Source organism: Microtus oregoni, unplaced genomic scaffold (genome assembly GCF_018167655.1).
Source record: "Microtus oregoni isolate MIOR12 unplaced genomic scaffold, Mior012 000022F_ref0000154, whole genome shotgun sequence".
NCBI classification, from domain to species: Eukaryota; Metazoa; Chordata; class Mammalia; order Rodentia; family Cricetidae; genus Microtus; species Microtus oregoni.
In genome coordinates, this window is record NW_024543081.1 from 9,327,755 (window position 1) to 9,353,583 (window position 25,829).

Sequence of the window (25,829 nt, forward strand, 5' to 3'; positions counted from 1 at the left end):
CCTGTAATGACAGGGCCAGCGTCCTTTGGGGTCACCCACAGCTCAGCCCTACTTCTGGTAGGTTAGAGCCCAACAGCAGACTCTAGGGGTCTGTGAGGAAAAGGCACTTTGGGTCACCTGAAAGCCCTTAGGCCCAGGACTGCGCAGGTCAAACTGTCACAAGTCCTCAGGAAAAGCAGGTGTCCAGACAGACACATGGCCTGAAACACAGACCACATCCAGGACACAGCTGAGTGTTTCAAATTTATTAACGTGATTTCCCAGAAGGTTTACGGCCCAGAAGCACTCCACTGTGTCACCTCCAAACAGGCCTGTGGCCTGGGAGACACGCGATGCTCATCCAAGCTGCCCTGGGAGACTCAAGTTATAGGAACCGAATCCCAGCTCCAAACTGGACGCCATCACAAATCCTAAAAAGAAAGGGTAAAGTCAATCACAGTGCTCCCAGCACCGTGCCATGGTGAGTTTCCGCTAGCCCCACAGTTCCACCTAGGCTAGTAAGCACTAGCTTTGGAGAAAGGAGAGGAAGGAGCGATAGAGCCTGTAAGATACTGCTGCTCCATCCCACCCAAGGTCCGCGTCCGCCCATCCACCTGGTGTCAGGACAGGAAGGAGAAGCAGGAGGCCTACACGTTGGGGCTGGCCCAGAACACAGGATAATCCTGGGACTCACAACGACCCAGCATCCCAGTCAGCCAGATCTGTTCCTGATCCAGGAAGGAAGATAAAAAGGGTCACCACAGGTGTGCTCTCTGGAGAGTCCCATGCGGCCTTTCTCATATTGGCACCAAGCACCCAGTTCAGGGTCCTCAAGGCGCAGATTCCTAGGTGCCCCCACAATGGACTGTGCAGCAGTCTCTCACTTCCCCGCTGAGGAGCCCTCGGAATTGGGGGAAAGCAGCTCCCATTGAGGCTGAGAATCTGAGCCCAAGTAGCAGCGTTCCTATACCCTCAGCCATGGGCCTAGGCTGTCAGTTCCATAACTTTAGAGTAAGGTCCATAAAAGAGACCATGGCTGCTGTCAATGCTTTAGAGACACCCAGAGGAGATCATTACACCAAGCTCTTCAGAGAACACACAGGCATTCAGAACAGCTCTGCTACCACAACTGTAACACAGCAAAGATGTTTGTGCTGTGACACACACACCACAGAGCAATGCTAGGATGGGTACTCAAGATGCCATCCACAGTCACAAGGCCAGGGCCCGCCAGGCCTCTGCATACCCTGTGGGCCTCCTCAGCCTCTATCTCTGGGCCAAGTGCAGGCAGCCTTCCTGCCCGACTGTGGTAATGCTCACCCCTCATACCAGCCCCAGCAGTGGTCATCAGGAAAGCCCACTGATGCCTGCTCTTAACCACCAGAGCTCTTCATCCTGGGTGGTGCGCTAAGTGTGGGGGACAGCGCTCGCAGGCCCCAAACAGAGTCCTTGACAGGCAAAGAGGAAGACATCAAAGTGGCTGGAGTGAGGGGTGAGGAAGAATAAAGAGGCTGGACTTTCTGAGGACACGGGTGGGAAGGGCATCCTGACTGGGCACAGCTGTCCCGGGGAGGAGTGTAGTATTGGGGGGCAGAGTACACATGGTCGCAGAAGCCTCAGAAAGTCCAGCAAGGTCCCATCTCGGGGCCTCTTGCCCTCCTTAGCTGCAATGGTGTCCTTCCTGCAGCTCAATGAGCAGCTGGAGCAGCCCTGACTCACTGCTGGCTCCCACAGACCTAGCCTGGGGAGTCCTGCTGTGACAGAACTCTAAGGGTCCCGGAGAAGACAGCACCATAAATCATTCGGGATGGCAGTCAAAACACTTCAAACTGTCTCCCTTTGTAAAGGCCTCAACTGCCAATTTCAGAGCACCTGGCTTAACGCTGGGGGCGGGGCTACAGACAACTGTCCACCTGCCAACTGCCTAATTTTAGAAACTAGATGAAACTGAGGTCATTTCCCTCAAATGTTACCAAATTCCACCCTTGCCAACAACGCTGCAAGCCAAACACACCAGGGAATGGTATTTCCATGTTCAAGGCTGACTCCAAACTTCACTGCCCACAGCAAACAGCTGCTGCCATCCAGGCAAACAGTTGTAACAGCCTGAGCCAGGACCTCCCCCACTGCAGCAGCCGACTGCTCCTTCATGGAGGCTATATTCTGGACTAATCTTTGAAACATGTGTCTCAGGTTTAACTAAGAGAGGCACAGCTGAGGGGTCTTGAGCTGTAAAGAGCACAAACTAATAAAGGGCCAATTAGTAAAGAGGCTCAAAAGCAAAGCAATTGCTTGGCGCACACTGCCACCCTGTGGCTGCTGTCAGTATTACAGCGGCATGGGTCACAAAGGCCGAAGCACTAAAAGCAACAACCGCATTGCCCACTATAGCCCACCACACTCTCAAAGCAGGTGAACTGGCCCAGAGCACACCTGAGAAGCAACTCCTGAATTCTGGCTCTGACTTGGCACCGACCTGCAATCACAATGATTCCTGCAGGGCTTCCCAGGGACATGGGCCTCGCAGCTAGCTGGCTACAGCTACAGCTCCACCTCATGGAAGGCTGCACAGAGCAGTTAGTTCCATGCTGAAGACTGAGGCAGCTGCTGAGGAGCTACCTACTATGCACCAGGGACCTCGGAGCACTAGCCCCTTCTCACACTGCGCTGACAGCAGCAACTGTGGCCATGTCAAACTGCAGGCAGCAGGCATGGTGTAAACAGGACACACCACCCAAGGACAAAAAGGGCAGCGGTCTCGGGAGTCACAGCCACCACATCCAGACCACACAACAACAGAGCAGGAAACATCACCTTCCATTCTCTGGCTAGCAAAAGAGACCCAGAGTAGCTAAGTAACCTAGTCCAGACCTACCACAACGCAGGGTGGCACCTGGCATGTGGCCCTGGGGAGAAATCCAGATTGGATAAAGTTCTAATCCCCTCACTCAAGCATTTGTATCGTCTCCCTGTGAGACTGCCTGTCAGGAAGGTGCCCTAGACAGGAACTTCCCACCAGCACCTGTCTTGACTTCTGACCCCAGAGCCTTGTCATTCAAGCTTCCTATGTATAATAATCCCTGAGTCTCCAGACACTTGCACAATGCCCACAAGATAATACAAGAGATGGAGTAACTTCTACAACCCTAGCAGCACTTGACCGAATTCGTGTAACACAACCACTGCTCCATATCCATGGGAGGAGTCCTCCAGCCCATGGCTAGGCTGCGGTGGCAGCCCTCTTTACTGCACACTTCCAGTAAGCAGAGTCAATACTTCCCCCCTGGTTAGCTGCTCAGAGGAGCAGAGCGCACACTGGCCCGGGAACAGTAGCAGTAGTGGTCCAGGGAAGTGCTAGGTATCCCTTTCCCCCCTCAGCTATAGTTAACTTTAGCTAACCATTCAATATCTCTTCAAGTCCCCGACCTTAAAGCCACTGAAGTGAGCAGCCCAGTGCAAACCACAACTCCCCAGAGCTGACACAGCCCACGCACCTGTCGCCCCTCTGCACACCCATAGGAATGCAGTAGTTCAGCTCCAAACGAGCGATGTTGCCGAGCCGGAGGACAATGCCCGCTCCATAGGACCAGCGGATGCATTCAGCCAGCTTCCGGATGTGGGCTTTGGGGCCCTCGCCTGAAACAGAAAGGTGATGTGTGGCTCCCTACCCGGAAGGGCCCCTTAAAGCTGGGCCGAGCTACTGGAGCTTGGTATAGGATTGGGTATCTGCTTCCCACTCTCCTAGAACAAGCTGAGTGTCAACTTGCTGGGTCTGGCTATCCTGAACCCTCTGCCTAAAAATGCTCTCCCAGCAAAGCAGCTGGGAGGCCCCATGCCCTACCTCAGAGAGGGCTCGAGGCTCCCAAATTGTTCAGCTCCCTCTGGGAGCACCTCTGAGCTCTGGGCCCTAATGACACCCGAGAGCACTTGAAGCTCGTTTGTAGAGTAAGAAGCAGCCCCTCCCACCCCCCACCCCCCTTACACGATGGCATCAGGGAAGGCACCACCCCGCACCATAAGGACTTACAGCCGGGGCAGACTCACCATAGTTGAGGTTGCACAAGTTGCCCGCATTGAGGAAAAAGTGGGTTCTGAAAAGCTCTCCAAAGCCACCTTGGCCTGGTCGGAAGGGCAACGGGGTGTAGAGGTGCAGGCCCCCGGCCCAGTATGCCTCCCCTCCCAGGTAGTCTCCTAAGGAGGGAGAATAGAATCTGTTGACTCAGCACTGTGGGTTCCTGCTTTCAGTTCTGCTCCACAAACCAGGCGTGCCCCGCCTCCCTCCTTTCCGGTGTCCTTCCATACTCACACAGCTGAGGGGGCAGAGCACTGCCAAAGAACAAGGCTGCCCTGTGCCCTGTCCACAGTGCCTGCAGCGCTCCTCCTCTTAAAGCGGCCCCACTGAGCCTTGGCATCTTCCACCAGCACTATTCTCTTTATCTGGCATGTTGGGACAGTGTCCAAGCCCAGCCTGCTGGTGAGGCCAGAACCCAGGCTTTTGCCCCAAAACCCGTGGTTTCAACGTTGGCAGGCCGTCCCTTTCTGGAGTCAGTCCTCGGCTAAGCTATCCAGGAAAGGACACCTGCTGGGCTGACTTTCCTCAGTCCGCACCAGCTGCTTCCACCAGCCAGGGAAGTGTCTGGACTCCATGGGCCCACATCTGAGCCTTGGTAAGTTCTCCCCACATGTGCCTCGCCCTCACCCTCCATTTTTCTTGCTACTTTCATGGCTCTTTTGAGCTCTGTGGTTCCTTGCTTTGGGGCTCTTGACATTGTGATAGAAAAGCTTCAATTCTCTTAATTTCATGTTGGTCACCACAGGGAGGGAATGCACAAAAGCAGAGAAGCAAGGGTGCCTGGGAGACCTTTACTACAGTGTGTTCAGCTGTGGGGAATACTGCCGGGGAGACGTTGGGGAACCCAGGGGATTCCAGCTGACCAGCACCCATAAAAGTGGCCAATTACCCTCCAGTGTATTCCAAATGCATATAGTTGTCATATGTCTTTTTGAAAATGTGTATAAAGGCTTCAGAGATGGCTCAGCTGTTAAAGGATAGGCTCAAAACCAAAAATAAAAAAAAATGTGTATGAGAGCCAGATATGGTAGTACATCTTTAATCCCAGCACTCAGGAAGCAGAGGCAGGTGGATCTCTGTGAGTTTGAGGTCAGCCTGGTCTACAGAGTGAGTTCCAGGACAGCCATAGCTATATAGTGAGACCCTATCTCAAAACAAAAGTATGTATGTGTTTGTTGTCAGCATGTATGTCTACACCATAGGTGTGCAGTGCCTGCAGACACCAAAGGAGGGCACCAGATCCCCAGAACTGGAGTTACAGAGCGTTGTGAGCCATCAGGTGGGTACCAGAAACCCAGGTCCTCTGGAAGAACAGTCAGTTCAGTGCTCTTTCACGACTGAGCTATCTCTACAGCCTTTGTGTGTCATTTTACACCTATAACAAAACAGGGCCAAATTAATCTACCTCTCCATCTGTGGCTCCTTCCTTTCCTAATTTTTGGATTGTCTTTAACTCCAAGAGATGTGAGCAAATGTGCATGTGTATAAACGCAGGTGCTTTCAGGACAGCTTCTGCCCTGGATTCCAGTACCAGTGGACAGTGCTACTGTCAGTTTAAAACAGACGACAAACCTCAGGAAAATCACCTTACTCACAGCCACAGATCTACATTGCTTCTACCTGGTTAAGACATTATTCGGGAAACCGTCGATGCCAGAAGTGGCAGTGTATGCCTCTGCAGCCCCTGGGAGCAAAGGCATAGGAGACAAGGCCTGCTGAGTCTTCTGAAAGGGGGCTGTGTCCTAGGACACAGGGCTACTTGAATAGCTGGTTTGAGCAGAGGTCACCCCCAGAGAACAGGACTGGCAAGGCTGCTGGAAATGCTCTTATCCTTATACTCAACAGGAAGTCCTGATGCTCGCACTGTTGCAAACTGGTATTTCCACTGCTTTGGGCCCCCCAGAAATGACAGCCCATACAGAAGGAAAGAACTGCATGTCTTCAAGTTTAAACTCACTGACCTTCACTCTGGGGTCCAATGCTGTGCATGCTAAATCCACGGACACTTGTGGGACCGCCCAGGTAAAACCTGCAGTAAAGTGACAGGTGTCAGGTCATTAGGTGAAGACCCATACGACCCACAGCAAGTGAGAAAGCAGCAGGGTCACAGCTGGTTCTGGGGAATGACATTGTCTCTACACAGCAGAACATTAGGAGAGGGTGGAAAAGATGCAAGTGAACATGATACCTATCAAAATCTACCCGACACCCAACAGCAGCTCACGCTAGGGATATGAGCAATGAGACACAACAGAGCCACATGGGGGAAGGTGAGCAAAGAGGATCATCCACCCTTATAAAGGATGGGCAGCTGTCTAAGAGACCCACCACAAAGTTCCCTACCAACCAGGCATCCTACATGGCAGACATCCCCAGCCGTATTAGGTTGAGAAGGTAGAGTCCACATCACTTAACAGTATGGCACACCACGAGAGGGGCCAGATGATAACAGAGGGAAACAGACCACATAAGCATTACTCTGGTTTTCTACAGTGAACTGTACTATGTTCTAACTGTCAATGATAGAACCCAGGGTCTCCTCAAACATTAGTCAAGTTCCTTATTGCCACAATGACCTTGAGTTCCTACAATGCCTTTTAATTAGGGGAGGGTGTTCTAATTTTTGAGGTATTTCTATATCTATCTATCCATATCTCCCTATATCTATATCTATAAAGATATATTTTAGAGAAGGTCTTGCTATGTAGCCCTCACAGCCTCAAACTTAAGAGACGCACTTGACTCTGCTCTCCCAAGTACTGGGACGGAAAGTGCGCAATACTATGCCCAGTTAGTACTAATGTTCAGTGATCAACCATGTGCAAAGCCGTTCTGTGCCCTAGGAAGAGTGGTCCAAGGGGCCGCGACAGTGCACAGGGAGCAAGGGTCTAGTTTTCCTGCCCCACACAAGTCACTCTGACATGAGGTCCACAGATGCTTTCACTGTCTGGTTGCTAAGCTTTCCTGAACAGTTTGCTGATATTAATAATGCAGACAAATGGCAAACGCTGTGCTTGGGTGATTCTAAAAAATTTATTTTTATGTGCTATGCCTGCATGTCTGTTTGCGTAGTACATGCATGGCTGGTGGCTGAGGAGACAGGAAGAGGGTGTGTGATCTCCTGGAACTGGAGTTACAGACATTGTAACCTCCCTGTAAGTGCTAGACAAATCCCTGGAACCCACATGAAGAGCCAGATGCATAATGCGCAAATGCAATGTCAGTACTTGTACAGTGAGATGGGAGATGGGGAGAGAGTCATGTGGAAGGCTGGAGCAGCCAGACTGGTGTTTGCAGCACAGTAGCAAAACCAAGAGACCCTGACTAAAAACAATGGGGAAGGCGATAATCAACTCTTGAAGTCTGTCTTCTGACCCTCCCCACCACAAGAACCACGGCATATCTGAACCTGCGCACACACGCAGACGTGCACACACACAGAGAAAATGTTACTTATAAAGCCGTTTCATGACTCAGACTCAGTGGACAATCACTCTATGATCTCTCTGTAACATTTAACAAACGAGAACACAAGCTGCATATAAAATACAGTGTCTTCACAGCTCACTCTGCACAACATATAAACACACTTCTAATTAACCAAAAGGAGTCAGACCAGGGTTAAGGCAGGCTTGTCCTCTAGGAGGACGAGCAGTACTTTTGTAAATGTGCCTTTATTTTCACTTCTACAAGTGCTAATCAAATTCTTTCATCATAATAAAAAGAGAGGAAATTTATTTATTTATTTACATATTGGTTTTTAAGACAAGGTTTCTCTGTGTAGCCCTGGCTGTCCTGGAACTCACTCTGTAGACCAGGCTGGCCTCAAACTCAGAGATCCACCTGCCTCAAGGCATGTGCTACCACGCCAGGCTGAGAAAAAATTTAATTCAATAAAGCGTCCCAACAGAAAGCAAGCAGCACTTGTTTTTTAAAGTAATGAGTACTTCAAAATCGGTTTCCACATCAAAACCAAGAGCAATCTACTGTAAAAAAAGAAAGACAATCCGAAGTCCAGAGGAACATGGGAGCCTCTGCTGGCACTGACCTGTCAGCGATGCTGGATGGCTTGTCACCGATGGGCACCAACATTCCGCCCCAGAGAGACGTGGAGAATACCTGTGCGAAGCAAACAGTGTTTCTTTCTGTCCCATGAGCACCAGCAGGAGGCTGCTCTACTCTGAACGCCCTTGGCATGCAGAGCAGAGCAGAGCAGAGCAGGGACACAGGGGACCAGGACTTGTGAGTTTGAAGAACTCAGAGGCAAATTTACATTCCAACAGAGTCATACAGAGTGCAGCAGGGCTTGGCTTGTGTTCCAGTCAGGACAGGACCCTCTTACATGAGAAGTCATACCCACAGGACAACCTGATAGAGGAGGATAGCCAGGACCCTTTCTACATCTGCTCAGACCCCAGATGTGAGGGGACTGAGGCATGCAGCTCCTCAGGCTGGAGGTCTATACAGGCTAGGATGCTCCTGTAATCATACAGTATAAAGATGTACGGGAGAGGGGCTGGAGAGATGGCTCAGTGGTTAAGAGCATTGCCTGCTCTTCCAGAGGACCTGAGTTCGATTCCCAGCAACCACATGGTGGCTCACAACCATCTGTAGGGAGGTCTGGCGCCCTCTTCTGGCCTTCAGGCATACACACAGACAGAAAATTGTATACATAATAAATAAATAAATTAAAAAAAAAAAAAGATGTACGGGAGAGTCTCACTCTCCCAGGAGCAGCACCACCCAGTAAGGGGCCTCAGTGACACACTCTTTAAATCTTGTAGGTCACCCCCATTACTCATGGTGTTGGACTGGCCAGGGCCTCTGCTCATCTTGGGTCCTTTGCCTGTCCTGTCCTTGCTGACCCAACACAGCTTAGATGGTCTTCTTCTGGATGCCTCAGTGGGAAGGACTACAGATACAGAGTAGAAGAGTGCACAGTGAACCACACACAAGACAGCACCCACATGGTGACAGGATGAAATCTCCCAACTTCACCACTGTCTGATGGCACACTCATATGCCCATCTGTTGGTAAGGCATTCTGGAAGCCACACAAGCTACACCACACTGACTAAAGGCACCTTTGTGGTAGACTTTGAAAGGGTAAGGGAAAGTGCTCCAGTCTGATGAAGGCTGGTCAGGCTGAGCTAGCTGTTCAGGTTACCTCACTTGAGACATTTTCAACAGTAGGTTTGCTGGGAAGCACGGATGCTCCACTGACATTTCCAACCAGTGGGAGCCAAACAGTGATGACACTGCTGGCTGCATGGGGACAAGGCTCTGACCTGTTCACGGAGAAGCTGCTTCCTCTCCTGGTCCTTCTCTGGGCTGAGGCCTGCCTCTGCTGCCTGGAGACCTCAGGGCCTCAGCAGACTCCCAGACCTGCCTACAGCCCTACCTGTACATACCACTACCTCTGCCTGGAAGGCAGCTTGCTGGGCTCCCAAGAAGAGCAGACCCCTACTTTCCTTCTTTCCAGCTCTGCATGGGCTCCTACTCAGAGGCATCTATACTCCACATTCCTACCCGCAGACAAGGTCCCAGTTCCTTCCTGCCAGAGCCAAAGATCCCGAGTCCTCTGCCCTCCTCCTATCTATCCTTCTGTCCACCACCTACTCATCCTTCTACCTATCTTCTACCTATACATTCTCTTACCCACCCATTTGTGTGCCCATCCGTCTATCATCCATCCATGCATTCATCCTATCCACCCATCCACCCCGTCCCCTCTCGCACCACATGCCACTCGTAGATGCCTCAAAAAAGCCATTCAGCTATTTCTGTCCCTGTTCTCTCCTCTGTCTCCTAAAATAAGCATTTTGTTTTGACATGGCCTCAGAATTAGAGCTATTGCCCAGATCCCAAGGTTCGTCCTCAGTCAGTCTCACCATAAAGCTGAGGGACCACCCTGATCTTCACTTGCTGAACTCTGACCTCGCAGACACTAGCTCTCCACTGATGCCCCCTCCTCCTCCAGGAATCAGCGGGATGCCACCTGCACTAAGCCATTTCTTCATTAGCAGTCACTGTCCTCTTGCCCTCTACGCCCTGCCTCCCCCAGTTCTGCCCATCTCAACCACCAATCCTTCTGCTCCCTTTAGGTTCTACCTTCATGCTCCCACCTCCTGATGCAGCCAGGATGCAGGTTTGTGGTGGGGGAGTGCAGTGGGTGGACAGGATGAGTGGGTGGGCACACAAATGGGTGGCTAAGAGAAGAGATAGATGGACAGGTGGATGGAGGAAGGACAGGAGATGGATAGGTGGGTGGACAGGTGTGTAGACAGATGAGTGGGTAGGTGGTAAATAGGTAGGTAAACGGATCAACAGAGGGGTGCTTCCACAAAATATGCACAGTGGAGCCCTCCACCCCTCAGCCCCCACACAGGAAGATAAGAGAAGGTGGCTGGAGACATGCCTGTGCCAAATTCCTAAAAGGATGTTACAGCAGCAGAAGGCAGATGAAGGACAAGTGCCTGTGAAGGAAGAACCTCGTCCCTCAGAAAGTGTCCTGAGAAGGCAGCGTGGGCAGAGGAGGACAGCAGTGAACATCGGGGCACTCCCAGCACCACTCTAGAGCACAGACTCCCAGAAAGCAGCAGGAGGGCATGCATCTGGGGGAGCTCAGCTGGGAAGGGGAGGAATGCAGGGAACTCGGAGCATGCTCCACACTGCAGGCACTGCAGCGGAGTCTGAGCAGTGCCAGGCGGAGAGCTAAGGCATGAGGAGCTCTGGGACGGCTCTGAGTGTGAGGACCCAGCACAGCCTGGCAGGCCATACACGTGTTGACCGGAGGGATCTTAGATCCTCTAGGTTAAAACATCACAGCACTGGCTAACACCAGTGCTTCAGGCACTCAGGACCCCAAGGTGAAGGGTGACCCCCACAAGGCACGGCACAGGCTGGAGACTCACCGAATCCAACATGAGTGGCTTATTCAGTTGAAGTTCAAAGTCTTCCTTGAGGAAGCTCACATCCCCTCCAGTGTAGCCCGCCAGCTCCTGAAGGAAGAAGCCACAGGTCACAAAGACACAGGGGTTACTAAGCACTGTCTTTTATAATGACAGTTTTGTTGTTTGTGCCTTTCACAAGGCCCTGGCCAGATCAGCATCTAGAGAGAGTGAGCCACGTTCATGGCAGGGACATTTCACCTACAAACCTCCCCACTTGGTGCTGCTCTGAAAATGTAGACTGCGTACCCCGCGTCTTGCCTGCACCATGAGCAGCAGGATGAGACCAGTTGGATCACCTTGGCCTGTAGTGTGTCACCCAGCTCCCCTGTACCTTCAGGGCACCTGACCACATTACTTTTAAGGCACTCAACACTACTCCCTGTGGACAGCAGCCCCAGCACTGTGTGCGACCGTCCTGTGCACACTTCACTACTCCCCAACCAGAAGCTCTGGCGAGAACACCACCTGGTTGACTTTGAGCAAGGCCCCTCTTCTTGGTAAGATAGACGAATTCCGAGAGTCGATGACCATGGCATGCTAAAAGAGATGAACGGAGCATATTTTCACTCCAAGCAGCTCCAAGGGCAATAAACCTGCTGTGCACTGAGGGCTGTGGTGAGCATGCCCACAGTGCTTCACCTGTTCCTGCCTTCCCACGAGGGCATAAAGGTCTATGATGGTGTACCCAAAGACACCAGAGTTTCCCATGGACACTGAGCAGCCTTGCTCCCTCAGAGAGCCCAGCACCCACCCTGCCAGCTCACTGCATTTTTTTTCATTTCTGGAAGGTAAGATTCCACAGCTAGCTCTTAAACACACGTTTATCTCTTTCCACTGATGTTACAAGAAATAGTACGAGGCAGTGGAACTGGAGGCCACTGTCCCAACCACCCAGTTAACTCCTCAGTGTCATCTCACTCAGCCCCATATCAGCAGAGACTACCAATGGGTCAAGGGCTCTGTCCACACATTTCTCCACCCAGAGAGCAAGTCCTACCGAGAGAGAGGACTTCAGTGAGTGGCCACTTTCCTTCCGCACAGCAAACGATGCAGTCCTGGAGAGGCAGCCCAGTTCCCGCCACACGCCCTCCCATTTGATGGTGTGACTGGTCTTCCATATGGGAAACTGTAATGGCACAAAAGGAAACCTTGTTCTGCACCCTTCACACTGGAACAAAGCGCTGCAAAGCATCCTTTGAAGGGAGGCATCACTGGCAATTTCTTTTCTCAGCACCAGGGAAGGGATAGATCAGTCCCTTGCTGGCACTTGATCCTCCCCAGCCCCAGCCCCAAGATAAACTGTTTGAAATGAAAGGAAGTAGGGGAGAAGAAGGAGCAGAAGAGGGCACGGGAAGGAAGATGAGGAGGCTGTAAACTGCTCCTGAGCAGTGCTACTCTGCAGGTGAAGGAACAGAGCCACACCTAAAAGCTAGGGGTGACAGCAGGTGGCGGTCTCATCACAGTAAGACACAGTAAGACAGATGACATGACATACCCATTCAGCCCACATGACTGGCTGAAGGCAGACTCAGTAACCTGTCACCTGGATGGATCAGCCCCAGAAGAACAAGAAGACCAAGCCATATGAGGTCAAGGGCTTTCTTCCCATTGCCAGAGGGAACAAGCAAAGCCAGGTCCAGGTCTGCCCCACAGCAGATCTGCCCCACAGCTTACCTTTCAGCAGGTCAGTAGGCCTGCCCCACAGGCCTGTAGGCCTGGAGAAAATACAAGGCCATGGAGGGTAAGGAGGCACCAACCGAAGCCCAGTACACAAAATTGGTGTACAAGAATGTGGACCAAATTGCCCACCTCAGCACACAGGGGCACTGTGCAGGGCAGCAGGGGCAGCAGCCAGGCTCAGCAGTCACTCTATAGGAGTGTTATAACTCAGGTGTTCCCAAGAGCCTGCCACCTAATCAACTCCCCATGCCAACCCCATGCCATCCTACACTTCAGCCCCTTTGCGTCCATTGTTCCAAGTAGAAAGGAAGCCTGACTCTTTCAGGGTGAGCTCTTTGAAAAATATAGGAAAGAAACAAAAGGGAGAACCAAGGAGAATGATGGGAGAAGGCACTGGGTGCTACAGTCAGTCAGGAGCACGGACGCCACAAGTCCAGCATGGACACCAGCTAGCTCTGCCCCCAGCTCCCTGCATCAGCTAGGGAGGAGACATCTAGCCAGGAGAAGGCCACCAAGGGTGAGAAGTCTGCACTCACCCACCCATTCCTCTCTAGTCAGTGAGCTCACTGTGCCCACCCTGCATGCAGGGCCGGGTATACTCACACTGTACTCGGCAGACACTCCTCTGTCGGTCTCCCGGAGTGAGCTCCACGGGAACTGCCCGGTAACTTTATATAAGTTTACAGAGAAGCTAGGAGGCAATGGGACAGAGCTTTAACAGTGGGTCTGTGCAAAGGGCTTGCACTCAGCTAAACCACAGGCCCAATTAGACTACACAGGGGCTCATCCTCAGAGCAGCAGCCACGGCAGAGGCAGCTGTGGCATTTCACACTCAAACCATCTACTTTAACTTTTAAGTCAGGCCACTGAGCTCAAGGACCCGTGTGGCTTCTTACTTTCTCTCGAAGTTTCCAGGCTGTGGTTTGAAGAAGGACAGGCCATAGGAAGTTTCTTTGGTTCCATAAGAAAACTGAAAAGTCACTTTTTCTGCACGTCCTAGGAGATTGGGGAGTTTGAGGCCGAGCACCTGAGGGAGGGAAAAGGACAGAGCTGGCACTGGACCAGGGTAAACAAGGCTCAAGCACACACAGCCTTTGTTTCTCACAAGGCGCCCCTGCCAAGCACACGGCATCCCATACAGGATGACGGCCACATTGACCACCTAGGAAGCTAGAAGGCAGAAGTCTCCCACCTCAACCCCAAACCTCTTCCACTGAAGCATAAAGGAATCTAAACAAGAGCATTAATGTGCTCATCTGGCAGGCACTAGGGTTAGTATCACTACAAACAACCTCGACTTCATGCTGACCAGCTCTAGTGAGGTTAAAGGGAAATTGTAGATAACACCCAAGTCCATAAGCCGGCAGGTTCCACAGCAACTCGCTGTTTTTCCCAACAGGCACACCTCAAAAGCTTACACTCAAAGGACTCTAACAACAGTGAACGTGATGCCCTACCATACTGCCTTCGTTGTTCCCAACCATGGTATTGTAACTGCCCGTCAGCCTCCTGAGCTCTGTCACTTCAAACGTGACATCTAGTCCATTTGGCAGTGCATCATCACCTAAAAAGTAAATATTTCAAAGGGTCAGCAGTCAGCACGGCTCAGTGGGTACAGGCACTCACTACGCCTGCCAACCTATGCTCGATTCCCAGGACACACATGTTGAAGAAAAAAAACTGACTCCTGCAGGCTGTCCTCCAACTGACACATCAGTAACCACACATATACACATATGTGCACACATACATATACACGTACAAGCTGGGAAGTGGTGGTGCACATGCCTTTAATCCCAGCACTCAGGAGGCAGAGGCAGGCGGATCTCTGTGAGTTCAAGGCCAGCCTGGTCTACAGAGTGAGTTCTAGGACAGCCAGGACCGTTCACAGAGAAACCCTGTCTCAACAAACAAAACAAACAAACAAACAAAAAACAAAAGCCACACACATGTACAAACCAAAACACAGCTCTACACCTAACACTGACCCTGCTCTGTCCCGGATACAGCCCCAGCTGGGAATGCACCCTCCTTTGAAAATGTTGAGTCCTGTTCAACCAACAGCCAAGCATGGGATTCATATGATGGTAAAGACTATCACCCTAAGAGGATACAAGCAACACAGTACAGTTCAATGTCCTCCATCCAGCAGGGTGTGAGCAGTGTCTGAGCTGGAGGTTTCTACCTCACAGCCCACCAAGGCCGGGGATGCTCTGCAGAGAGAGGCCAAACCCTCAGGGCTGGGGTCTCAGAGGAGAGGCTAACTCCTGCCTTCTGCCCAGGGCACCTGCTGGGTGCTTCTACTAGACACCTGCACAGCCTTGGGACTGTTCTGGTTTTTATTTTGTAGTCCTGGCTGGCCTAGCACTCGCCACACAGACCAACCTGGCCTTAAACTCACAGAGAACCAACCACCGGTCTCTGCCTTCTGAGTGCTGGGATTAAAGGTGTGTGCCACCACACTAAACTCTATTTTTTTTCTTTTTTTCTTTTTAGAAGACTTCACTTTTCAGGGTGGTTTTGGTGTAAGACAGAACAAAAAGCAAAGTTCCATCAACCCTTGCCACTCTGGCATATATCCCCACGAATAACACCTCACATTCACAAGGTTCATCTGTGACAACTGTCAAGCCCACATTCACAGCAGATCAGTGAGATGCAGTGTACTATGTGCACAATGACAGATTTATAATGCCCTAAGCAGTCTCTGCTGTTAGGTAATTCTATTGTGCAGTCAGAGTAAAGAGCTGAAGTCACAGCCAGAGAGGAGAGCTGACCAGTGTAAGGCCATATCCAAGAGGGACTGGAGAGAGCTGAAGCCAAGTGCCAACAAATGGGCACCAAACTGACCCTGGGAAAGCAGGGAAGGCCTGCAGGTCAAACTCTATCATTGACTACTGGGCCAGAGACAAGTTACCTAAAGGCCCAGAGCCTCTGTTCCATAAGTGAAATGTTCAGAACCCTCACCAGTGTCCCCAGGAGCGCCCATCTCCTATCTGACTCATTAGTGGGTCCTGAGATTTACCACATTTAGATCATAGGCCCCACCCACTCCTCTGCTGTGATGAAACCCACAGGTGTATCTTTAGAGATGGCTAACTCCAAGACCTGCCTGAGGGACCTTTGGGAGCACTCTGCATCTACCCACATGACTGCTCTGTGACCCTGGAGGCTACATGGTGGCACCCGGATACTCTCCCATGGTACCTACCATCACACGTGTCGATCAAAACATCCACTTGCCTAAAAATTCCTAGGCGAAGCAGTTTTTCACGGGCTTCATGAGCTCTCCGCATTACCTGGGAGAGGGACAGACCAAAGAGAATGAGCTCTCCTAAGACCCAGGAGCACTGAGAGCCATGTGACCTGTAAGTGCATGCACCGAGAGGTGTGTGCAGCAGGAAATATCTGTGAAATTCCAGGAGGAACAGTGTGGTTGTTGGGCTGGAGTACAGTTGGGGGCTCAGCAGAGAGGACTGAGCTTGAGGTGCCCTGAGCACTGAGCAGAAACCACAGCATGTGACAGCAACACCATGGGGATGGACACGGGGAAAAGCTGATAATGGAGCTGCAAGGTGAACCTGACTAAGATGGAAAGCAGACACCAGAGCAAGTGCCAGACACAGAAATCAGTCAAGAGAGCGAGTATGAGACACAGAAAAGGCCAAGGATAACAGGGAAAAAAGATAACACACAGGACAAACGCTCAACCCTGGTGACAAAATGACGCAGATCCTGAGAAAGAACAGACGCTGAGAAACCACAGAAGAACAGGTGCCTTGCAGTGAGAACCCGGCACACACCTATAAGGCCAGCACTCAGAGGCTAAGGCTGCTGGAGGCCAGCCCAGGCTACATCGTGAGATGTTGTCTAAACAAACAAAAAAGCAAAGCAAAACAAAATAGCGAGAGAAATGGCAAAAATTTAAAAAGTATTTGAGAAAGGGTGAGATGGTTCAGTGAGCTATAGTATTTGCCTCGAAGCCCTAGTTTGATCCCAGGGAGGGACATACATACAAATGGAAATAATGAAACAGCACTCTGTGTCTAATGGACAGCAAGACCTTAGAGTGTGGCACTCAGCTCTGGGGAGTGGACCTTCCCTATTCCCATGCAGGGGTATGGAATGGTGGATCTCCTTGAAGACCAATATGCTGCCCTTGAAGTGACAGAACATGTGCTCTTTGACCAAGTAACCCTACTTGTACTGTACACGCTACAAGCCCACAGCCATCATGAGAGCCAAGCCCTCAGTTTAATGTCCACCAACAGAGACACAGTAACAATAGTGTTTAAGGTGAGGCTTCTCAGACAGTTGAAAGGACTGCCCTCACAATGACACAAAAGAATGTTAGTGCTCCCTGCCACCTGGGTTCATCCCAATCAATGGCACACTCAGAAGGACATGTTTGAACCTGAGCTGGTCTCTGAGAGTTGTTAAGCAGTGGCAAGACAGCGTGCACATTCACACCAATATGCACTCCACCTGACGGTTTATACCCCTTTATGTAACTGGCCTGAAACATAACCTTAAGCTTTAAAAACACAAACTTTTGTTTGTTGTTTTGCTGACACTGCTCAAGCTTAGCAAAGAGGAGGCAGAGAGGAGCCAGTTGACCTGGCCAGAAGCACACCACTGATGACCCCTATTAGGCAGGTCAGTGTTGTCCAAGAGCAGGACAGAAGGAAGCCACAGGCAGCTTCCTACTACAGCACAGGAAAGAGTCTGTGCAACCAACAGAGAAAGAGCCTGGCTGATGTGCAGTGGGTATCCCCGGGGATCCCATGGTCTGTCTGATGTGCAGTGGGCGTTCCCGGGGATCCCAGGGTCTGGCTGATGTGAAGTGGGTATCCCCAGGGATCCCAGGGTCTGATTGATGTGCAGTGGGTATCCCCGGGGATCCCAGAGCCTAGGTGACATGCAGTGGGTAGCCCTGGGGATCCCAGGGCTCGGCTGATGTGCAGTAAGTATCCCCAGAGGATCCTAAGGGCCTGGCTGACATGCAATGGGTATTCCCAGGGATTCCAGGATCTGGCTGACATGCAGTGGGTATCCCCGGAGGATCCTGAGGCCTGGGTGATATGCAGTGGTCATCTCCCGGGAGTTCCCAGAGCATTTAGCATGACCCGGTGCAGCTCTGATACTGAGGGTCAGGAGAAGTACAGGGCAGGTGGAGAAGACATGACAGACTCATCCTTTCTCAGGATGAACAGAGGTAAGGACAGCGGAAGTTTGCATGAGCTATGGAGGTGCTCTGCAGGCTTGGGTCCCCCTACAGTCAGAGGCTGGGCAGAGCTGGGGACAGCCTTAGATTCCTCTGAAGTTTCAGGCCAAGAGTGCCATGCGAAGACAAACTTACCTCAATGAGGTTTTTAGCCTTAAAAACATCTCCAATTTCACAAATGATGATGTCATCCTTAGTCCGTCCAAGCCCATCAAAATGAACATGCTGAACCACCACCTAAATGTAAAAAGGGGACAGAGGTCACCACCCCAGCACAGAAGTGAAGCCAGAGGCAGGGTCTGAGACAAAGGGCAAAGTCTTTTCAAGTGTAATAATCTGGAATTCTTATTTCATTCTTTTTTAATTCTTGTTTTATTTTGTTTTGTTTTTAGAGATAGGGTTCTCTGTGTAGCTTTGAAGCCTGTTCTGGAACTCACTCTGTTGACCAGGTTGGCCTTGAACTCACTAAGATCCGCCTACCTCTCCCTCCTGAGTACCAGAATTAAAGGCATGCATCACCACCAATGGGCTCTTTTTTAAATTTTATATGTATAGGTGTTTGCTTACATGTATGTCTGCGCAGTATCTGAGTGCCTGGTTCCTGCAGAGGACAGAAGGCAGCATCAGATTCCCTGAAACTGGAGTTACAGATGTTTATGACCGGCCATGTGAATGCTGGGAGTTGAACCCGAGTCTTCTGGAAGAGCAACACTCCTCCAACCCCTGTATTTTTGTTTGTTTTAAGCCCCTGTATTCTTAAGATCTAGCCTTTGCCAAGTCTGTGCTGCCCGTGAATGAGCTCTAGCCTCTCCAGCCAGAGAACCCAAGATCATGTGGTCCTGTACACTTAAGAGTGAGGCCCAACCCTCTTCACATGGCCACCTCCAGCCTCTGATGCAGGATGAAGACCCTTCAGAGATGTCACAAAGCAGATAAAGAGTGATCCTTGAGGGCTGGAGAGATGGGTCAGTGGAGAGCCCTGACTGCTCTCTCAGAGGACAGAGTTCCTCTGAACAGTTCCCAGGACTGACATGGCAGCTAACAACTGTCTGTAACTCCAAGATTGGATACCCTCACACAGACATACATGCAGGCAAAACACCAATGCCCATAAAAAAATAAATAAATAATCGAGAAACAAAATGATCCCTGAAGCCGGGCGGTGGTGGTGCACGCCTTTAATCCCAGCACTCGGGAGGCAGAGGCAGGCGGATCTCTGTGAGTTCGAGGCCAGCCTGGTCTACAAGAGCTAGTGCCAGGACAGGTTCCAAAGCTACAGAGAAACCCTGTCTCGAAAAACTAAAAAAAAAAAAAAAAAAAAAATGATCCCTGACTCTTCTGGAAGAAAGGAACAGAAATATAAACTCAAAAACTAGGGCTACAGTTCCATAGTAAAGCACTTGCCTGGAGTGGAAGAGGTTGCCGGGCATGGTGGTGCAGAGGCATACCTTTAATCTCACACTCGAAGGCAGAAGCAGGTGGATCTCTGTGAGTCTGAGGCCGGCCTGGGCTAGACTGACAGAGAAACCCTTATCTCTAAAAGCAAAATCAAGCAAACTAAAAGAGGATGCAAGAGGTTCAATTCCCCTGTGCCACCAAAAATGCATACATGCATCTAAACTTAAGTATAATTTGAGTCTATCTTTGAAAATTTTTAAAAATTTTATTTGATGCGTTTGAGTGTTTACCTGCATGCATGTTTACCTGTATTACATGTGTGCAATGTCCAGGGAGGCCAGAAGAAGCCATCAGATCTTCTAGACTCTAGGATCTAGAGCTAGAGTTACAAATGGTTTTGAGCCCCCCATGGGTAATGAGAACCAAATCCAGGACCTTTGCAAGGGCAACCAGTGCTCTACCCACTAAGCCATCTCTCCAACCATGAAATTTTTTTAAAATTTTTTTTTCAGTAGAAATCATGCCTGCTTAAACCAGCCACACCAACTGCCACCCAGGAAAACCTGAGACACAAGGAGCTACTGTTCTAAAGCCAAGTGTCTCTGCTTGCAATGGGTGACAGGAGAGCTCCTTTACTTCTCCACAGGGGCTTACCAGGAGAACATTCCAGAAACAACCACATCAAGATGTTCCATAGAATACTCACATCTTTGTTTTCCAGAATTTCCTGTTTTGCTTCAGGTTCAACTTCCACAAACTCGGCTTCTTCCCCCAAAGCTCCAAAGTCAGGTCCATTAGATGGAAGAGGCTCCAGACTCTGCAGGAGATAGAGGAACGGGAGATAACAGAATTTACAATGAGGACAAGCCAAGCCTCTCCACCTTTCAGCTTCAGGTGGTGCCACAAAATCCAGCACAGCTGCTCCCCTGGGTGTGTGGGGTGGAGATAGGATGGGAAATAGAAGGCGAGTAAGTGATGGGCAGGGGCAGGTCCTAGGGGCAGTGCTTAATAACCGTGTTCACTGGGTTATAGAAAAACAAAGATTTCAAAGAAGCTTGTGCATGCTCATCAATGGGCCAGAAAGCAGGCTCTTTCCACAACCTGAGTTGTGCGGCACTGGGGACTGATCCTAGACCTTCACACATAGTGGCCAAATGCTCTAAACCTGAACCTCCTGAGCTTGCTTATTCCGTTTCTTTAGTTTTCTGAGACAGGGTCTCTTCTCAAATACACTGGGCAGCCAAGGATTCCCTTGAAATCCCTCCTGAGTCTGCCCCTGATTCCAAGTGACAATATAAGGCACACGGTGGTGGTGGCACACGTCTTTAATCCCAGCACTTGGGAGGCAGAGGCAGGTGAATCTATAACAGCTAGTTCCAAGACCACTAGGACTATTATACAGAGAAACCCTACCTCAAAAAACAAAACAAAACAAAAACCAAACAAAAAAAACCTAAGTGACCAGGCCACAAGGGCGCCCCTATGGCGGGATTGGTTCCTTATGTAACCAGGGTTTGGAAGGACCAGCTTGATCTCTTGTCGCTGTCGTGATTATTTGGTTTTGGTTTTGGTTAACAGGATTTTACTATGGAGCCAAAGCTGGCTTTGGCCCGTTTGGCTTTTCCATTTCTTGTTTTGTGAGAATAGAGAATTTGCCATTTCTGTTGTCCTTCTGCCTTTCTTCATATGAAGACCTAGGAACAAACACCATCTTAAAAGCATAAACCCAGCCCTTACTGAATCTAGCACTGCCATGATCTTCGAGCTCTAGCCTCTCTAAACATGATCAATAACTGCATGCTATTGATGAGGGCCATGCCTCAGGTGTGTTGCAGCATTAGCAGGAGATTAAGGTCATTGACTGTGACAGATATTATAATCATGTCATATTTTCTTTGTTACCTTTACTCAGAAGTGCTCTGAATAAATGGGAAATAAAAAACAAAAACAAAAAAAAAAACTAAGTGACAATATGAACTGTCCCCACCTCAAAACACAACAAAGGCCAGCCATGGTGGCACATGGCTAGAACTCCAGCACCAGGCTAGGGCAGAAGGGATTCTATCCCTAAACAAATAATCACAAGAGCAACTTCTCTCTCTCTTTTAAGATTTACTATTTATTTATTATGTATATAGTCCTGGCATCAGATCTCATTACAGATGGCAGTGAGCCACCATGTGGTTGCTGGGAATTGAATTCAGGACCTCTGGAAGAACAGTCAGTGCTCTTAAACTCTGAACCATCTCTCCAGGCCAAGAGCAACGTCTTAATAAGCTTTCTGGGGGCAGGGGCTAGGTGAGCATGACTGGGAAGGCTGGAAAACACACTTTTTCTACACATAACATACACATAATACAGTGTTTTATCTCTGTGTGCATGGAACATGAAATCAGGAGCTTTTCCGTCACCAGTCTCTTCCTGTAAGTAAACACCCAAAATTGCTGGGACACTTTATGTTAGAGAAAGCCAGGTGTCCCTGACGTGAACTCGGAGTGGCAATTTAGGGGACTGTCAAAAACAGGCAGGCAGTCCTGGCTACCTCCTCACTCCACGCTCATATGCAGTCAAAGCCCCTCTCCAGTGCATACACATGCTGACAGCTGCAAAGCAAGGACACCCTGGGACTGCCATTCCCTTCTCCTTCTGAGGTGCTCAAGGTCTCTGTCACAGGAACCCTATACACAGCCTCTGCAGCAGGATAAGGAACCCAAGTGGATCCTGTCTCCTCCCACACCTGCCATAAAGACCGGTCCTCAGACTCCCATCCAATATAAGCACCTTCATCGTGAGGCCATGTTGGTTCCTTGAATAGTCTGAAGATCTACCTTAATGCCTTCTGTCTTTGTGGGAGGGGAGGTACTAAGGTCTTGAATTTACCATAATTCTCCTGCCTCTGCCTCCTGAATGCTGAGCAACAACATCAGGCTAAATATCACCTCTTAGGCCATTTTGACTGACTGACTCTGTGTGTGTGCATGCAAGGTCAGAATCAGGGTCTCACATACCCAGGAATGGCCTCAAACTCACTACACAGGCAAGTAGTCTTGAACTCCTGACCCTCCAGAATCCAACTCCCAAGTTCCTGGGATTATGGCCACCATGCCTGAATCCAAAGGGACACCTCTTAAATGTTAAAAATTTGTGGCTTCAGACAGGTTTCCTTTTTTTTTTTTTGTATTCAATTCTTATTCACAGGATACTGATTAAATACAATTTTTTTTTTTTTGCTTAGTAAAACCACTAAATCTCCGTGATGAAGGGAAAAGAGAAAAGCAGGCACGTGCCTATAATCCAGCACTCCTGCAGACAGAGGGCTGTGATTTCAATGCCAGCCTGGAGTACTTACCAAGGGTGATAAGGAATGCATCATTTCATGTCACTACCCACTGGTTTTGTGGTGAAGTGTTTTTGAAACTAAATCACTATTAACTTCTCATAAGTATGGAAACTCTATTGGGCAAAGCAGGAATATGTACATGGATCCATTCTTAATCCAACAGTTGGCAAATACGCCTTGTTTTGGCAGGGTTTGTATTCCATTATTCTAAAAAGTCCCAAAATGTCAAAGCATGGGACAAAGTTCATCAGAGACCACCAGCCCCGTAATCGGAAGGCAAAACAGGATGTCACTGTGGTTCACGCTTCTGCCAAAGTGTGGTGCCTCCAGGACCTGTTTTCTAATGGAGATTCACTCACCACATCTTGTTTGCTTTGTTTTTAGACAGGGTCTCACTATGTAGCCCCAGCTGTCCTAAATAAAACTCACTAAAAAGACAGGGCCAGGCTTGAACTCACAACAGATCCAACTGCCGCTGCTCCCTGAGTGTTGAGGTTAAGGGCGTGCACCATCATGCCTAGCAAATAGATCAGTAATCCCAGCTACTCAAAAGTATGAAGGATTCCAAATTCAAGGCCTGCCTGGCCTACTGAGTGAGCTCAAGGCAGGCCCTGACAACCTAGAGAAAGGCTGTCTCAGAATTTAAAAATATTTAAAGAGATCTCCAGACGTAGCTAGGAGTGCCTGCCTGGAGGGCACCCATGGTGCTTGGGGAGGACCTTGCCTAACAGGCTCCTGCAGTATTCAAGAGAGCACTGGAGCCGGAATTTGAACTGACTATTTCGGCAGGTAAAGCCGAGTGTAGATGTGAGCAATAGGACAAGGAATGAGCCCAGGGCAAGAGCACAGTTCAAAGAGTGCAATGGTATGTGACACAGCTGTGTGCGAGTGGTGTGCCCCAGTCTGGAGGCCAGGTTGGGACGCTTGCTCTATGTGCTGTTGGAAGTAAAGGGACACTACCAGAAAATGAGTCACAGGGCAAGGGATGCTGTCAGCACTGTGTGCTGTTGGCTCCAGGACTCCAAAGGTCTTGATCTGAGGACATTCTGAGGCTCTGTGACTCTGGACAAATGGCTCATTCTCTGGCCTTTGGGAACAATTACAAAATAAAAGGGTTTGGCAGTAAGTGGCCAACTACTCATTCAATAACACTAACATAGGCTGTTGGCTGGAGCTAAGGTATGGTACTGGGCCCAAAAGACTACCCTCCCCCCTCAAAAATGGAGTTGGTTAGGAAGAAGTTCTGGGTCGCTAAGCAGAAACTAACTTGTTCATCAGATCTTAGGAGCCATGAGGAAGAGAACAGGCAAAAGCCTCAAAAAGAAAAAAAAAAAAAGGAAAAAGAAAAACCCACTCCAAGGCAGTAACTAAGTCGAGCATAACTGATACATGCCTGTAATCCCAGCCCTCAGAAGCTGAGACAGCACCTGCTGATGTGAGGCCAGCCTGGGCTACACCACAGGCAGAAATAGACAGGGAAGGAGGAAATGATGAGCCAGGACAGTCTCTTCTCCGCTCTGCTCTGCCCACTCACAGAGGAGAGCTCATTCTGCTGTACAGAACAAAATGCAGCCCAATTCTAGGTACTGGGGGCTCAAATACAGGAGCTGCCTCCAGGGTCTGACACCTGTATTAGATGCCCTAGACTCCACATGGTAGGAGAAAACTGCAAGTTGTCTTCTGACCTCCATAGGGGCACACACAAAATAAACAAATGCATGAAACCTTTTAAAAGCAAGAGCACTGGGCTGGAGAGATGGCTCAGCAGGTAAGAGCATTTGCTGCTCTTGCAGAGGACCGTATAATGCGGCTCACAGACCTCCGTGAGTACAACTTCAGGTGATCCATCGCCCCCTTCTGGTCTCCACAGGCTCTGCACACAAAGTGCACAAACACACATTCAAACACTCTCGGACATCATCATCGTCATCATGACCATAATAGAAAGTCTTAAAACAAGTCTGTTAAATAACTTGTTCGTATCTTGTCTTCTGACAAGCCCTTCTTCCCCGCCGCGCTCCGGTAGAGACCGGTGCTGTGAGGCCACCCGGGAAAATTCCGCGGAGTGACCTTGGGTCAGTCACCACCGTCCTCAGGACCGCTACAGTTGCAGGCCCAAGCGGCTCCCGCACCCTCCCCGCTGCCCTTGCCCCGGGAGGCGCACGTGTCCCGATCGACCGCCGCGGGGCCTCTCACCCGGGCGTGCACTGTCCCCATGGCTCCCTCTCCGGCTGCTGCCCCGCGGAAGTGCCCGCGCCCACCCTAGCTTAGTTACAGGCACAGACGCGAGGCTACAGGTCACGGAAGCTGCGCGCCGACCATCGCCATATTGCACAGCCGAGGGCCCGCCCCCTGGCTCAAGAGCCTCCGCTCATTGGTCCATATGAGACAGTGACCCGGATGTTGTTCACAGGGAAGTCCTGTGCAAGCGTAGAGCGCGTAGTAAAGCCCAAAAAGTTGATCTGGGCTGAGTGATCCACGGGATGAGTACCGGGCTGAGCCCGTTTTGAGTGCCCAGACCTGGCCTTCGTTCAAGGTGGCTTACACCGGCCTAGTGGTTGGAGCCTCATCTTCTCTTCTAAGGTGTGACCTAAGGGTGTAGGGATGAGAGACTCCTGGAACGGGGCACGGAACCTAACTTGGGTCAGCACCGTAACACTTTCGCTCAGATCCCGTAAAAAGGGTGAGTGTGGGGGTGGGGGCGTCTCGAGCGGGCTCAGTAGGTAAAAGGCTCTTGACGCCAAGCCTGACAGCCTAAATTCAATCCCTCAGACCCACATGGTGGAAGGAGCGACCAAACTCGGAAGTTGCCCTCTGATCTCCTCACATATAATAAAATTAAAGAGTCAATAAAGATTGCCTTCGCAGACTCCCCGGAAACATGTTTGGTTTTACTTTATCTTTCAATTAAAATAAATTTACATCATCTCCCCACCCCTCCCCGCCTCACGTTTTGTTTTGGTTTTTCGAGACAGTTTTTCTCAGTAGGCCTGGCTATCCTGTGTCCTGGGACTGTCTCTGTAGACCAGGCTGGCCTCAAAACTCAAAGAGATCAGCCTGTCTCTGCCTCCCAAGAGCAGAGTCTGGCTTAGTAAATAAGTCTATGATGTCATCATTACATTGAGGTAAATTGAGGGTGACTCAGTTTGGAGCGCTCTGCCCATGATCCAAACTTTTGTTCCA

The 25,829-nt window shown here is 50.2% G+C and overlaps 1 protein-coding gene across 1 annotated transcript; it reads right to left on the reverse strand.

Annotated features, from left to right (window-relative positions):
* Positions 1 to 230: 230 nt before the first annotated feature.
* On the reverse strand, positions 231 to 24,988 carry Samm50 (SAMM50 sorting and assembly machinery component). Its single transcript, XM_041672516.1, has 15 exons — positions 24,843 to 24,988; positions 20,013 to 20,123; positions 18,044 to 18,145; positions 15,896 to 15,983; positions 14,142 to 14,248; positions 13,581 to 13,711; positions 13,288 to 13,375; positions 12,002 to 12,130; positions 11,470 to 11,541; positions 10,966 to 11,052; positions 8,100 to 8,170; positions 6,013 to 6,080; positions 4,024 to 4,170; positions 3,474 to 3,615; positions 231 to 410 (listed from the first exon to the last, which is right to left on the reverse strand). The coding sequence occupies exons 1-15, from the start codon at positions 24,861 to 24,863 to the stop codon at positions 365 to 367; spliced, it is 1,410 nt and encodes a 469-aa protein (XP_041528450.1). The 5' UTR covers positions 24,864 to 24,988; the 3' UTR covers positions 231 to 364.
* Between the last annotated feature and the right edge of the window lie 841 nt (positions 24,989 to 25,829).